Raw genomic sequence first — 16,615 nt, forward strand, 5'->3', positions numbered from 1 at the left:
AATCAAGAAACATTAAAAGTTTTATCAATTCCACTGGATATACCATAAGGCAAGAACCATCTTGCCTTTTCCTTATTTAAGGCATACATCCCACTAGGTAGATTTACAAAGGACTATATGCTCTGAGAACAATTTGTTTTCCTGTCCAGAGATCCTAACACCTAGACTAACTGCAGGATGCACAGCTTTATTTTCACAGGAGTTTAACAACATGATTGAAGTCAAGAGACACGTACAGAACACACAAGTGCTGAAATATATTCATTTATGAGCTCTTGGAACTAAGCCCGCAAATAAACTAACCCACGCCTACTCCTTGTATCTTTTTAGATTCTTTTCTCTGACTAATAACTGGCACATCCCTCCAGCTGTCCCTCCAAAGCAATACTGAGACCTGGACTCACTGACTGGACTTGACTGGACTGTTGCTGAAGGAATGGCAGACTCAACCACGAACCACTGGTCTGGGCATGTCTTGTACCTGGCACTGGAGCTCTGATGTGGCCTGACCACTGGTGAGCAGTGGGTACCCTGGAAACTACAACCCTGGCAGAAATCAGCTGCCTGTTCACCAGCTCTGCCATTTAATAAGTGTGCACAGAATCAGGACTGCAGGCAAATGACTTAAACATCCTCTAAGAATTTCCCATACATAAAACACAACTATACCACATGCCTACTTCACAAACGATGCAGCGATAAAGAATCTGCCTCCCAACACAGGAGACACAAGAGACTCAGTTTTGATTCGAGATGGGAAGATCCCCTGGAGAAGGAAATGGCAACCCACTCCAGTATTCTTGCCTGTAACAGAGAAGCCTGGCAGGCTACAGTCCATGGGGTCACAAAGAGCTGGACATGACTAAGCAGCTGAGAGCGAGCACACGCATAGCATATACCTTTATATAGTTTTATAAATAATATAAATAAGTGCATACGTAACAATTTATTCTGTCAAAATTGCTGTGAGATTTAAAGTGAAATAATGCACATAGTCTGTAACGTTCAGTTGACATTATGTAAAGAATGTCCAGCAGATAGATCCACTTTGTCTCCTGCTACTACCATGCTGTTCATGAAATAATAGCAGTAATGATAGAAATGAAATGAAGCTGTAGAATATAGAAAATACATAATTATAAGGGTCTTGTAAATTATGTTCCTTGAGATAATATCAATAACAGAAGTAACAATGATTTAGAGTGGGGACCCTGCTTAGGAAGAATTTTTTTAAGTAGGACCAACATTTAAAAGTTGCTAGAAATACCTTTCTCTAGCAATCAAAGAGGTCTTAGAGGGCTTCCCACCAGTAAGAAGGAAGTGATAGATCAGGATTATGCCTGACACTAACATAATCTGTCACACTAAATTTGTCTTCTTCATTTGTTATGAGAAATTAGAAAAATGGGTAGGAAATGGCAGAGGCAAAGAAGAGCTGTGATGTCAGTACTGAGATGAGGAGAAAGATGAGGCTTTAACACTTCATTCCCAACTTCCACCTGGAGCTGTTTTCCTAAACTAGACTTCGCAGGCATGTGTGCGTGCTACATCACTTCAGTCATTTCCGTCTCTTTGCGACCCCATAGACTGTGGCCCACCAGGCTCCTCCGTCCATGGGCTTCTCCAGGCACAGATACTGGAGTGGGTTGCCATGCCCTCCTCCAGGGGATCTTCCAGTCCCAAGGGTCAAACCTGCCTCTCTTACATCTCCTGGATTCCCAGGTAGGTTCTTTACCACTAGCGCCACACAAACAGCCTTCCTTTGCAGGGCTTAAAGGCCAGGTGACCTGAATCCAAATTATACTGATGTGTGATGGTGGACAAGTCACTTAATCTCTCGTGGTGCAGTTTATTCATCCAAAAAACGCAAATGGTAATAAACTTACTTTGCTAAGTATTGTAGTAAACAAATAAGTTAATACATAAAGAGCACTTAGAACAGTGCCCAAACATAACAAATGCTCTGTATGTTGTTATTAATACTAGTTATAAAGCGTCAAACAAACCCAAAGAAAAAGAGATCAGATCTGTGGTTACCAGAGAGTGCAGGGAGGAGGGGGATATGGATGAAGGCAGTCAAAAGGTACAAACTTCCAGTTTAAGATAAATAAGTACTAAGGATAGAATAGACAACATGGTAAATACAATTAACGCTGCAGCACAGTACATCTGAAAGTTGGGAAAACGTTAAACCCTAGGAGTTCTCTTCATAAGAAATTTTTAAAATTTCTTTTCTAAAATTAATTATTTTAATTGGAGGTTAATGACTTTACAATATTGTAGTGGTTTTTGCCATACACTGACATGAGTCAGCCACGGGTGTACATGTGTCCCCCATCCCAAAACCCCCCTCCCCCCTCCCTCCCCAGCCCATCCCTCAGGGTTGTCCCAGCCACCGGCTTTGAGTGCCCTGTTTCATGCCTGTTTCAGGCACTTGGACTGGTGATCTATTTCACATATGGTGATATTCATGTTTCAATGTTCTTCTCTCAAATCATCCCACCCTCACCCTCTCCCACAGAGTCCAAAACTCTGTTCTCTATATCTGTGTCTCTTTTGCTGTCTCACATATAGGGTCATCGTTACCGTCTTTCTAAATTCCACATATATGTGTTAATATACTGTACTGGTGTTTTTCTTTCTAATTTACTTCACTCTGTATAATGAGATGATGGATGTTCATTAAACTTACGATGATTACTTTATGACATACCTAAACCACTATGCTGTACAACTTAAACTTATACAGTGCTATATGTCAATTATACCTCAATTAAACTGGAAGAAAAATAAAACGATAAAACAAAATAAAATAATAAAATAGGGGTAAGAGGACCCAGGAACTGGTTGGCCTCAGGTCAAAGGTGAGATGGTACAATTTAGCCAAGAGAGCCCAGCTCAGGGTGGCCATAGGAGGACCACCATCAACATGCTCAGCCTCACACAGCCCACTTCAGAAGGCGGAATGTGCACTGTGATTTAACAGAAATTTAATTCAAAGGTGGGGGTAAAGGTCAAGCCCTGTCACAATAGATACAACCACGAAAAAGGTCAGAGGCCTATTCAAAACAAGTTCACACGAATCTAGTGCCAAGTTCTAGCATCAAATACAAACCCAATTTCTGTAGTTGCTTGAAACTCAAGTTAGACTTCGACTCCTAGAAAGAAAAAACAACTAGATTTTAAAATATGGACCAGGCACTTACAAAATACAGCACTCAAAATGCCATCCAGATATAACTAAGAGGATTATGTTATAAAAAGAGCCGTTGAGAATCATTAACAAAAAGCATTAACAAAAAATAAAATATCCTTTAACACAAACAAAAGCTCTGCTGTCCCAGATCCATTTGTTCCTAATTTAATTACTCTCCAACGCTCTTTTTCAGGTGATTTCAAAAAATGAGCTTTCTGTGATTATGAGAATACATCTTTACGACCCTAAAGGTTATCATTCTTCTCTAATTAAAAGATGAACTGTATCAATAAAGTAGCTCACCTTTTTTTTTTTTTTTTTTAAATCTGTGAGGATCACTTTATGAGAATAAAGCCAAGCTAAGCTTGAAAATACTAATGATAAATCTTAGGTATTTGTGAGATCTAGGTTTCAAAAGATGAAGGAAATAATTCAGTGACCTCTCTTCCATGGTGGCTGTAAATAAGATGGATATTTACAGAAGAAAGATTACTCTATTGAAGAAAAGGCATTCCTTATACAATTAAGTTCAACAGAAGATTACTCATCCCCTTTGTAGAACACCAGGCGTGTGTCTGACTCTTAAAACCCCAAGGACTGTAGCCTGCCAGGCTCCTCTGTCCATGGGATTTTCCAGGCAGGAATACTGAAGTGTGTTGCCATTCCCTTCTAGGGAATCTTCCCAACCCGGGGATCAAACCAGAGTCTCCTGTTTGGCAGGTGGATTCTTTACCACTGAACCACCTGAGAAGCCCAGGAAACCACAAGTGTCTGCTCGATGTCTTTTTTTTTTCCCTTTGGTTGAGCTGGTTATTGTACACCTACTCATACTAAATGAACTTAGACCATTTATAAAGACTATGTTATCACTGAACCTTAGTATCATCAGATTAACTTCAGTGGAAGAATTTCAGAGTTCCTCTGCTTATCTTTGACTCCAGGGGGAAATACAATGTATGTGAAAGAATAGACATGTGTACAAACCATACTAGGTGAAGGCATATGTATGTATGTGTGTGTGTATATACAACATATGTCGAAGCAACACAAAATATCAAAAAACTATAGGAACCAATCATTTAAACTTCACTGTGAAAAAAAAAATTATTAAAAAAAAATGCTCAACTTTATTTTCTCTGCTCAGTTCCCAGAAGGACAAGTGAAATAGCTGAAAGGCAAATTGCAGGAGGGCAGTGAATGAAGAGCCAAGACCCAAAAAATATACCACCTGGTTATTTCTGTAACAGAGACACACAGATGCAAGATATACAAAGACCCATGCATGGCGAAGTCCATACAGATCTTCCTCGTATTCTAGCATCTACCCAAGGAGAAAACTGCTGGAGCTGGAGGAAATGAAAATGTCAGGTAGAAAGGAATAGATTAAGAAAATTTTACAAACCCCAATCTCCTTGAAAAGAGGCAGAGGGAGTGGGGCATCTCGGAAACTGACAATGTGGTTCTCATCCCATCTTTGCCTATTCCCCTCATTCTCACTTAGCTGACTCCCTATGAGCAGGGCAGGAAGTCAAAAAAGCAGCAGCCTGAGGCGATCCAACCAGTCCATCCTAAAGCAAATCAGTCCTGAATATTCATGGGAAGGACTGATGCTGAAACTCCAAAACTTTGGCCACCTGATGTGAAGAGCTGACTTACTGGAAAAGACCCTGATGCTGGGAAAGATTGAAGGCAAAAGGAGAAGGGGACGAGAGAGGATGAGATGGTTGGATGGCATCACCGACTCAATGGACATCAGTTTGAGTAAGCTCCGGGAGTTGGTGATTGACAGGGAGGCCTGGCGTGCTGCAGCCCATGGGATCGCAAAGAGTCTGACACAACTGAGCGACTGACCTGAACTGAGCTGAGGCTAATGTAAATGCAGGCTACCTAGGGGCCAAAGGGAGCAGAGAGGTGCTGGGGTGATGGCCGAAGTGCTGAAGTCAGTGTTGGTTTGCTTGAAACCACTGAGTTGAAACAGCACATACGCGAGGCACTGCCCCTCACCTCGGAGACGTTTTGAAAGTTGAGGGAGGCATAGAAAGGAGAGGGAGCCACAGTTCATGACTGCCCTCAGAGACAGCGGGGCACAGAGATCTAGAGTGTCCCCACCTCCAGGGAGCTTTGGCAACAGCTTTGTAACGACACAGAACTCGTCTCCAAAATCTATTTCAATTGCAAAAGAGATTTTGGAAAACACTCAGACTTCTAGTTTGGTGTGGAAAATATCATTCAAAAACAACTATAGAAATGTTAAAATTTTCTTTTATCAAAAGCTATTTTACATTTCAATAAAAGAACAGGAGTCAAATATGGCTTAAAGGTCCAGATAGAATATTGTTTCTATTCTGAGAGAAGATCAAGTTGCAATTTTCAGAAACTGACCATGTATTCACGCATGGGTTAATTTTGTGTCTGACAGGGAATGCACATCCCAACATTTGAGGCATGGCGCCTTAAGACAGAAAAATGCCAACAAAGCCCTTCAATTCCAAACCCTTGCATTATATACGTCCCCAAATATTTAATCACTTTTACATCCGGCACCATAAAAATCTGTGTAACAAAAATATGTAGGGGGTTTTTGTTTTATCTGTTTTTTTTTAAAACACAAACATATGTCTTGTCCTTTGTTTCATTAACACTCACTGCTTTCAGTACCTAATACTGCAGAGAAAATAACTATTTTACTCAAGAAGAATCCAAAATAACTATCAAGAATATGAGCTTTTACATTAAAAAGAATGAAATAATGCCATTTGCACCAACATGGATGGACCTAGAGTTTATAACAGTAAGTGAAGTTAAGCCAGAAAGACAAATAACATATCACTTATATGTGGAATCTAAAATATGACACAAATAAACTTATCTATGAAACAGAAAAAGACTCACAGACATAGAGAACAGGCTTGCAGTTGCCAAGGAAGAGGGGGGGATGGACTGAAAGTCTGATGTTAGCAGAAGCAATCTGGTATATATAGAATGGATAAACAGCAAGGTCCTACTGTATACCACAGGAAATAATATTCAGTATCTTGTGATAAATCATAATGGAAAATATGAAAAAGAACATACACGTAACTGAATCAGTTTTACAGCAGAAATTAACAAAACACTATAAATCAGTTCAATTCAGTTGCTCAGTCATGTCCGACTCTGTGACCCCATGGACTACAGCATGCTAGGCCTCCCTGTCCATTTTTTTACACTACAATTGAAAAAAATTTTTTTTAAGACCGAGTTATTACAGTAAATAAGTGACAACTGGGCACCCAGGGGCCCAGCACCCTCAACCATTTGCATACATGCAAATTCAGAACCCAACCTTCCCTCTCCCTCCCAAAGGAAAATACCTTTTAGTAAAAGCATTTCGAACCAGAACCAGGAAAAATCAAAAACATAAGGAAGGGATGTGCTGTGATTTATTCCTTTCACTCTACCTTTTCCCGAAGGTCCAGATGCATCACTGATCTTAAAAATCTGTCCATGTCCTCCTCCCCAGGGTCAGTCACCCGCCAACTTCAGGCTTTAACGGACTGTTCTGGCCTCCGACTTCATCCTTCCAAGACTCAAGTCTCCCTGTTCAAATGCCTCTGGGGCCCTAGATACACTCTCTCCTCAACCCTCAGAGTTCCCACACCTTCATTTGCACCTTCATTTCCCAATACCCCCTCCTCCAAACATCCTAGGCTGCAGTCCCATTACTGACGTCCCTGAATTCAGGGTGCACGTGTTCGCCTGGGAGCACCCTCAAATTACTGCCACCCAGCCCGCTCCTTACTTGCCTCCACACCCGCACCATCTCTTCTGCAGACGCTACCATTTCCCTGCTCTCTGGGCCCAGCCCCACCACCCGTGTCTTTAAGGACTGCATCCATCAGTTAACCCATCTTCTCCTTTAACGTCAACCTCTCCCTCTCTATGTCCATTGGAAGCAAAACCAACAGCCTGCCCACGATCCCCTCCCAGCACAGTCCTTGTGCTCTCAGCATCACTTTCTTTTACTCCTGGGAAGAGCCAAACTGCTTGACCTGCCTCCCTGTCCCCCTCCTCTTTCCACGCACCCCTCCACCTGTTGCATTCCATCTTCCATCCCACCACTCCTGATGCTGCTATTCTGTGAAACATTATCGATACCCACTGTATCCAGGTAACATTCTCCTGGCACTAGGAAGGGAGAGGCAAAGTCAAACATGAGCTCTCTGAGTCAGAAGTTCAAGCTGATAGCTAAATTCAGCCCAGAGATATATTTTATTTGATCTGTGTTGCAGTTAAAAAAAAATGAACTATTTGCCAAAAATGCGAGATTCTGGAGACGACACACAAAAATCCGGATTATTTTGGCTTCTGTTAAAGAACCGAGAAACTCTGGCTGCACTGCTTCTTTCACTGAATGATAATCATCAGCCGGAGGGAGAAGTAGCTGCCCCTGGAATGGAGCCCTTGGCGCCTTCCTTCACTCACTGCCCGCCCCAGCAAACCTCCTGTGCTCATTTACTTTGATGGCCCCTGTGGGTAATGGAGTTTGAACACATGCTCTAGATCACTGCTGTCCGATAAAATAAAAATGTGTCACACACACACAACTGAAAATTTTCCAGCAGCCACACTTTTTAAATGAAAAGAAATGGGTAAAACTAACTTTAATAATATATTTTATTTAATCCAATATATCCACGTTACTACTTTCAACACGCAAGTGATAAAAGAAATTAGTAGTAAGATATTGTACCTCCTTTTCTTTGAGCTGAGGCTTCAAAAATCTGGTGTGCGCGTTAACTTTCCACACATCTCAACATGAACTAGCCACTTCTCCAGTGCTCAGTAGCCAAATGTCTCTGCCATATGGGATGGCGCAGCCCCAGATGCTTAGTCTCTGTGGTTGGTATTGTTTAGTTGCTAAGTTGTGTCTGACTCTTTTGCGGACCCATGGACTGTAGCCCACCAGGCTCCTCCGTCCATAGGATTTTCCCAGGCAAGAATACTGGATTCAGTTGCCATTTCCTTCTCCAGGGGATCTTCCCAAACCAGGGACTGAACCCACGTCTCCTGCGTTGCAGGCAGATTCTTTACCACTGAGCCACTGGGAAAGCCCCAGATGGTTAGTGGTTAGTTACAAAAATCGCCTTGCAATCAGAAATAGAGAAAATGTTAAGGAGAAAGAGAAAACAAGCAGGGCTAAGGATAAGGGAGGATGATGTCAAGGAGCAGGCAAGGTGAGAATTAGAAAACAGAAGAGTAAGCAGGGACAGAGAGACAATGAATGAACAGCCCTGGTTCAGTCCTCCAAGGGAAGAAACACCCTTGATAGGCAGAAGCCGTTGACAGGCAATGCTGATGTTCTGAAGGAGGCTTTGGTGTTCTAAAAATATGCTGAACATTAGACAGGTGGTCACTATGAAAAGCAACTGGCAGACCGTCTGAACCCCAGTTCACACACTTGGCACCTCAAGAGGCAGCAGAATGAGTCAGGCTAATAAGGGGAGGATTCTTGATCAAGACGGGATTATACTGGATGCTTGGGGCTGGTGCACTCCCCAGAGGGAGGGTATGGGGAGGGAGGAGGGAGGAGGGTTCAGGATGGGGAACACAGGTATACCTGTGGCGGATTTATTTCGATATTTGGCAAAACTAATACAATATTGTAAAGTTTAAAAATAAAATTAAAAAATAAAAAATAAAATAAAGTAAATGGAGCTGAGGAGAAGTGCAATGAAGCAGGCAGCAAAGTGATCTTAAGCTAACATCCAAAGGGAGGTCAAGACTCAGAGATCATGAGGCAGGACAGGTCAACAGGCGTCAGTGATCCAGACGTGGGGGTGTAATTTTAGAGGCCAGACAAGGAGACTGGGGTGCAAAACAGATAGCTGGGGTCAGAGACCAGCAACAAGAAACGCATCCCCGAGCCAGACACCTCAGGAGGAGACATCACTCCCCCATCCCCCACGTGAGCACACAACGGTGGTCATATGCTCCCTTGTGCCCTCAGACATGAACCAGAATTAAAGCACAGGCTGAGAAAAGCCAATCCAGCAGCTGAGAGAAGAGGAGAGTGTCAAATACGTTTGCCAGCCATAAAAGGACTTGGAAACAAGAAGGCAAGAAGAACATCTTTCTACAACACAAAAGTGATTTTGAAACTTCTCCAAGAGAACTTATCTCTGAACAGCTCCAGCCCATCCATTCATCCCTTCATTCATTCAGCAACGGTTTAAAATGGTAATAAATGGTAATGGTATAAATAACAGTATAAAACGGTAATCCATTTTACAATGTTGATTCCATAGGTCCACTGTCCTAAGGCTTGCCAAATTCTATTCCAGCAGTGCAAAATAAGGTGTGATTGCTAATACAGAAGGGGCCTCTCTAAATAAAATCTGTAGGATTAGGAGGCTTGCCTTGATCCTAAAATGTCCAGAGTCCCATCTATCATGTGCCATAATTTTCCAGATTGGCTAGGGCCAAAAAGAATGGGAAATAAGGCTGATGTAAAACATCTCAAAAGAGATTTCATAGGAAAATTGTTCTCTCAAGAACATAATATGTGAGACTTTTAAATCTCATTATAATGAAAATGAAGTTTTCATGCTGCTTGCATTCAGACTAATATTGAATATGAATATTTGGAGACACTGGGGAAATTGTGGCCTGCTATTTTGCTTAAAAAAAAAAAAAATTCTAAGAAACTGGTATACATTGGAGGGAGAAATATATTTGCATACAATCTTGAATTGTTAAGGTTTAGTAATTACTTTTCACACCTGACTTATAAAAAACAATGTAAACTAGAAGAAAAAGTTGATAATGACAAAGACATCAAGATAGCGCATAAACCTCACCATGCAGGCAAAAATATAATAGTTTAAATGGTAGCAATAAAATCCACAAATAAAGACAGTAAAGTTTATTTGACAAGTGAAAAAAAATTACTTGAGGAACTTTATAGGAAGATAAGCTTATCATAAATAGGTATGCTTTGCACTGGATTTTCATGGAAATAAGCAAGATTACCTAAAGCAAGTTAAAACAGTATCTATTTCATTCACAAAAATCAACCCCCTCCCCCCAAAAAGCCAGTATTCAAACAATGGCCCTCAGATATCAAGAAAAGGTTTTATTTAGGATATTTGGTTTATTGAGGCAGGGAAATATATAGTTTTTAGTAAGTTTTCCAGGAAAATTAATAAGTCAAAGCAAAAAATTTTACATTTCAAAAAATTAATTTCTGCTACTCTAAAATTGATGTCTGCTATAAAGCTGTAAATAACTATGATTTAACTTAAAAATCCATTATCCTAACTTCTGAATCTGCAGATTTTATCAACGCTTCCAATGTTATCTACACATACTCTTTACTCATCATCAGTCTAGAGTTGGCAAACATTTTGATAATCGATATAAGTGAAAAAATCATGCTACATGTTTCCTTGTGCCAAATATATATTATTAACCTTTAATTTTGTGAAATCATCCCCTATTTCCAAACGATGGAGCAACAGAAAACAAGAGGGAATATTTGTCCTATTTTCTTTACGAACCTGTTACTCCTACTTTATCCCTCAAAGTATTTATTCACTTTTTCATGATAGTGTGCACATATTTGCCAAAAGTTATATAAGATTTTTTCATTACTATCTAAAGAAGCTGTGATGTCACCAGTAGTGCCTGGGTTAATTTTAGGCTACTTTTGCCCCCACTGCAGGGAAAATAATTTACATCAAAGGGCCAGCAAAGCCCCTGTTGATTTTTTTCAGCACCCATTTACTTGCAATGGTGGCAGCGGCAAAACTTTGATAAACCATTCAAAAATAATTACAGCACTCAACTGCTAGTCTTTATTGAGACAGGTTTCAAGCCCATCTCAATTAACATATACCTGATAACACCTGCATTTATAAATACAAGATCCTTGTATATGTATGTGTGTGTGTTAGTCACTCAGACGTTTCAGACTCTTGGCAACCCCCATGCACCAGCCTGTCCATGGGATTCTCTAAGCAAGAATACTGGAGTGGATAGGATTCCTTTCTCCCAGGGATCTTTCCAACCCAGGGATCAAACCCTGGTCTTCTGCATTGTAGGCAAATTCTTCACCTTCTGAGGCATCAGGGAAGCCCACAAGATCCATAGCTCTACACAAATTCACCAGATACACCTGATATTGAAGGTTATAGGAAACAATTCCGCTCCAGAGCAAAGCTATCCTTCCATCTAGCCCTTTCTCTGGAATAACCTGATGATGCCAATATTTTTTAAGAATGCAATCACACATTGAACTGTACATCCTGCTCCCAAATGTCCTGAGATCTCACCCTCACTCTTTCACTTTGAAAAAGCTTTGGAAAAGTTTCTAACACTCCTTCTAGGAGCTTATTTTTTAGATTATTAGGGGGATTTTAGTAGTTTTAATTATTTACATTACTTTTTAAAATTTGTGCCTTCCCCAAGTCTGCTGCTGCTAAGTCACTTCAGTTGTGTCCGACTCTGTGTGACCCCATAGACGGCAGCCCACCAGGCTCCCCTGTCCCTGGGATTCTCCAGGCAAGAACACTGGAGAGGGTTGCCATTTCCTTCTAAGTCATGCTATTTTAAGTAAGATTAAAGACACCTGAAAAATAGATAGCAAAAATTACACAAACCACATTTTTTAAACTTTTTGATACAGACTTTCTTTAAAAGATCAAATAATTAATAAAGCCAGATTTACTTCATGTCTAGACTTAATCTTAGAAAGTACCTTCCACTTTTTATTGGAGCTTTCCTATGTAATTTAGAAACTTTATCACAAGGAACGGATATTCTTCCTACTGTGTTTTGAAACATTCCTATCCTGAAACATTTCATACCCTGAATATTTTACTCACTTTTTTCAAAATAATTTTTACTCCTCTATGAAAGCAATTTTAACAAAATGAATTTGAAAAAAATAAAGGATTAGCATTCATAAACACTGCAAACTTTTGTTAAAACACTTAAAAAATGCAACATATTCATGCCTCACTCTTTAACGGACTTTCTGATTCCAGCAAAGTATAATTTTAGTAACTCATCAAGACAGAATACATAAAATTGGCACATTTTTGATATGCACACAAATTGAGAAAGCATTTTTCCCAACTGTGTTGCAGAAAATGAAATGCATCTGGTATGACAATATGGCCCAGCACGTGAACTAGAATCAGTGGGAAAAAAGGGGTTTCTTTTTTCTTTTTTTTCAAAGCAGAACCTTTTAAATAATGCACATGCCCCAACAGCAAGGCATTATTAAGTCTGCTAAACTGTTTCAAAGGTATATTTGACTGAAAAAAAACACACACACAATAGCAAGTAGGCTGGCAGGGGCAAGGGAGGTAGACTGGTTTGTTCAGTTGTAATAATTATACAGCAGAGACTTCTAAATCTCTTTCCCAAGCAGTCCAAAACAATTTTTTTGCTTTTGCACCGTATCTCCACCCAGTCTCAGTGTATGCGCACATATGTTGTTGGGGCCTCGTGCTGGGCTAAGGGGTGGAGAGGTGGGGAGAGTGTTGCAGAACATGGCTAATGCCAGGAGCAAGCAGAGGACAAGAGAAAATTTGAGTAACCTGCTTTCTTTTGCAATGAATTTCCTTTTTTTGAGAGAAAGAGTTTTTTCTCTAGGCAATCTGAAGATGGATTTAAGGCTTTTAGCATCTTGTCTTTTATGTGTTCCCATCTGTGCTTATGAACTGTGAATAAAACTGAAATCTACATGTGCGACAAGCTCCCTCCCCATGCCCAAGTGTCTTCAGTGAGGAGGTGCAGGGAGAGAAAGGCAAGATCCCTGAGTCGGGCTGGAGGCCCCGGAGGGTGCTGCAGAGTTATACCTACTCCTGGACACCTTAAGGAGTCCTCGTCCAGCCCCAGGTTCCAGCTCCATTACTTCCTTCTCTCTAGAGGGGTGAGCCAGGTTCCTAGAGTTGGGCAAAGAGGCATTTAGGAGACTGAGGAATCCTCTCTGTGCATTAGTGAAAGAATGCTGCTAAAAACTGGATGTGGGACTCGTAACAGAAAACTGTCCACTTCTCAGGGCACAAGGTTTCATAAGCAGCAGATGCAGCGAATCAACAATTAAGCCTCAGGGCCTATTTTCCTGTCTACACTCCATCTATCACCTACTCTTTGAAAGATGGTTTAGCCTTTGTATTCCTCCTATGACTTCACTGACATTCTGGTTCTTTATAATGAAAAGCTTCTTTAGAACTATAAATGGTATGATCAATAATGTCATTTGTAAATGTGATATAAAAGATACGCAACGATGAATTACCGAGAACAAAGAACAAATTAATTCAGCTAATCAATCACAGAACAGATTCTAGGAAACTGGAATGTATTAATAGGCTAACTTACAAGTATTAATCAATAGGACTGAAGTTATCTCAGAGACATACAAAGTTCTAAAAGTGGTCAAGCGTAGCTGTCATGATGGAAAAACATTTTAGAGAATGACAAAACTTCTTTCTGTCATATGTTAACAATGTGACCTTGGAAAGATTCTTTAATTTCTTTGAGCATTGATTTCCTAACATATAAAATAGCAAGAACTTCTATCATGTAGGGCAGTTGTGAGGATTATATCATGCAAGTGCCCAGAATATTATGAAGACACAGGTAATAATGTTTGCTTCACAGTCTCTCAAATACGTTTTTTGGTCTTTTGTATAGAATGTTCATATTTAAACAGCAGTATTTTTCAAATAAAGGTTGATAGCATCTGAAAACGTTTTGATAAAAATGAATATAGAGATTAATTCTTTCTATTGTTATGAAAATATCTTGCAATTCACTGAACTGCAAAATTACTTAGTAAGTTAACACTTGCAGAAATATGGTGTCTTTTAAAATGTTTTGATCATAAAAGTTAATGAAAACAAATGTAAACAAGTATACCAGCTCTAAAATTCTTATACATTACGATTACGTACATACTCAAAAATAAATAATTTTAAAATATATAGTATTCATCAACACTGAATTTAAAGAATCTTTGTAAAACCACCTCATTTTGGAGCCAGAATTAGGAGTTCTATTCAATTCTCTTTCAAGACAAAAAGGAAAGGTAGGTTCATTCAGGCTTTTTGTCAATACAATCTGTGCCTCCTCCTCTGAGAGTAACTGGAACCTTGTTCTAAACCATCAGGTATTTTCTAGAGCGTCAGTAACATCAGATTATTGAAGCAGTTGTGTTTATGAAACAAAGCGTACTAGCATTCTGGTTTACTTCCTGATTACACTAATACACTAGCCAATAAACTGTAAAAACTTCAACTGAAAGTCCATCTATTCCCATATCTTACCCTTCAACGCATGGCCTTATGTTTTTTGTGATGCAACTTCTCATCTAATTAAAGTTTTACTGTATATATCCCTAACCTAACTCATCAGAGTCAAGATAATGAGAATCAATATAAGATGTATTGGAATAAAAAAGTTCTTTAGGTCCCTGGCAGAATGCAACTTTCAAAATACTTGCTAGCATGACCACTATTTGATAAACATTTACAAAAGTACACCGCCTCTAGGAAACCCTACAAAACCGAGGGAGTAAAAGCCGCAGCTCAGTGGAACGTTTTACAGATTTTTACTTGACTATTGCCTGACCCAAGAGTCAACATGGTGTACAAAGCAGCGTAAATTGAACGCAACTACTTTAGATGACTATAAAACAGAAAAAGCCATAGGAACATCCGTGTGACTAACTCGGAAGAGACACGCTGTCCACTTGTTAGACAGCGATCCACTCGCAGCAGGAAGTTTTGAGAAGGGAGGGCGGGAAGATGAAGACTTTTGCGCTTAAAGAGTTTCCCCAAGACATGACCTCACGTTTGCCTCTTCGCATTTCTAATTTTCCCTGCAAGTGTGTTGGGAGTGCTTGCTTTTCCTTGGACAAGATGAGACTTAGCTAGACAGTCCTTTTAGGGGCTCTCCAAAAAAGTACGCATTTTATGTCTAACCTTATTCCTCTCCTATTGTGATGTGCTTAGTCGCTCAGTCGTGTCCAACTCTTTGCGACCCCATGGACTGTGGCCCGCCAGGCTCCTCTGTCCATGCTATTTCCCAGGCAACAATGCTGGAGTGGGTTGCCATTTCCTTCCCCAGGGTCCTCTCCTATTGGGCTACCTTTAATACGTCCACTTTCATAGGCAGCTGAGAAAGTGACCCAAACAAGCTTCTAGCAGTAGGTGTTCTTTCTGTCCAAAGTCAAGTCAGAGGGCAAGTCAGAACTTTTCCCTCGCACTGTTTGATCCGCAGCACCCCTACCCGGCCCCTCCCGGGGTCCCGATTGCCCACCGCTGGAGGCGTGGCCCCGCGCGCCCCGGCTCGGGCCGCGCCCACCTATCACTCACCCCGCTGCTGCCGCGCTCCGGGCCCTTCTCCGGGGTCCGCGACTCCGCCGGGCTCGGGGCTGGCTCAGCGCGAGGCGGCAGCGGCGGCGGCGGCTCCAGCAGCTGCTCCAAGCAGGCGGTGCCCGGGAGCGAGGAACTCTTCTGATGGCACAAGTGCGCCGCGGTGCCCCGACGCCGCGCGCCCTCATCCCGGGCGCGGTCCCCCCTCGGGGGCGGCTGGGGCGAGGAGGACAGCGAGGATGAGGCGGAGGACGAAGAGGGAGCCGAGTCTGGGGAGCGTCCGCCGGGAGGCGTTGCGCTGGCTGCGGCTGCAGCAGTGGCGGCCCCCGGCCCCTTTCCCACGGGAAGCAGATGCCCGCGGATCCGGCGGCGCAGCGTGGACCCCGGCTCGGCCCGGCCGGTGCCGCCGGGCTCCAGAGGCTCCGGCGACGAGCAGCACAGATTGGGCTGCGAGGAGGAGAAGACGCGGTCCAGCACTTGCTTCCGTTTCTTGAAGCCGCTCCACCGGCTGCCCGCGCCACCCAGGGCAGCCGGGGCATCCCGCCGGCCCCCGGGGGGCGGCGGGGAGGGCGACGGGGTGTCCGCAGTGCGGCGCTCAGGGCCCCCCGCGCGCGCGCCCCCGCCGCCCTTGCTCTTGCCCACACCCAGCTGCAGGTTCTTCCACAGCCGGGCCTGAAACGAGGACGCCGCCGCCGCCGCCGGCTCGGGCGAGCCCGCCGCGGCCGCCCGGGGCTCCATCCTCCACCCCGCGCTCCTCCTCTCCCCTCCTCCTCCTCCTTCTTCTCCGCCCTCTCGGGCTGCGCCTCCTCCCGGAGCCCCGCGGCGGCGGCGGCGGACGCAGCAGCACCAGCCGGGAGTGACCGGCGGCTTCGGGCCAGCGCGGGGGCAAGCCGCCCTCGCCGCCGAGGTTCTCCCGCCGCGGGACTCCGGCGGCGCCGCCGCCGCCTCCTCGCGCACCGACGGGGATGGGCTGTGGCTGCGGCCAGATCGCCGCCGCTGCAAAGTTTGTGGTTCCGAGCGCAGGGGCTCCAGGCCACTGGAGTCCCCCCTC

The 16,615-nt window shown here is 42.8% G+C and overlaps 1 protein-coding gene across 12 annotated transcripts in view; it reads right to left on the reverse strand.

The window, feature by feature from the left end:
• The window catches only part of MCTP1 (multiple C2 and transmembrane domain containing 1), a 564,579-nt gene extending 548,268 nt beyond the window's left edge, over positions 1–16,311 (reverse strand). For all 12 annotated transcript variants that reach the window (XM_070792146.1, XM_070792142.1, XM_070792144.1 and 9 more), the window contains exon 1: positions 15,565–16,311. In XM_070792146.1, the coding sequence (XP_070648247.1) occupies positions 15,565–16,302 (738 nt within the window). In that variant the 5' untranslated portion in view covers positions 16,303–16,311. The remainder of the gene's footprint in view (positions 1–15,564) is intronic.
• Positions 16,312–16,615: the final 304 nt, after the last annotated feature.

Source organism: Bos indicus, chromosome 7 (genome assembly GCF_029378745.1).
Source record: "Bos indicus isolate NIAB-ARS_2022 breed Sahiwal x Tharparkar chromosome 7, NIAB-ARS_B.indTharparkar_mat_pri_1.0, whole genome shotgun sequence".
In the NCBI taxonomy this organism is placed as follows: domain Eukaryota; kingdom Metazoa; phylum Chordata; class Mammalia; order Artiodactyla; family Bovidae; genus Bos; species Bos indicus.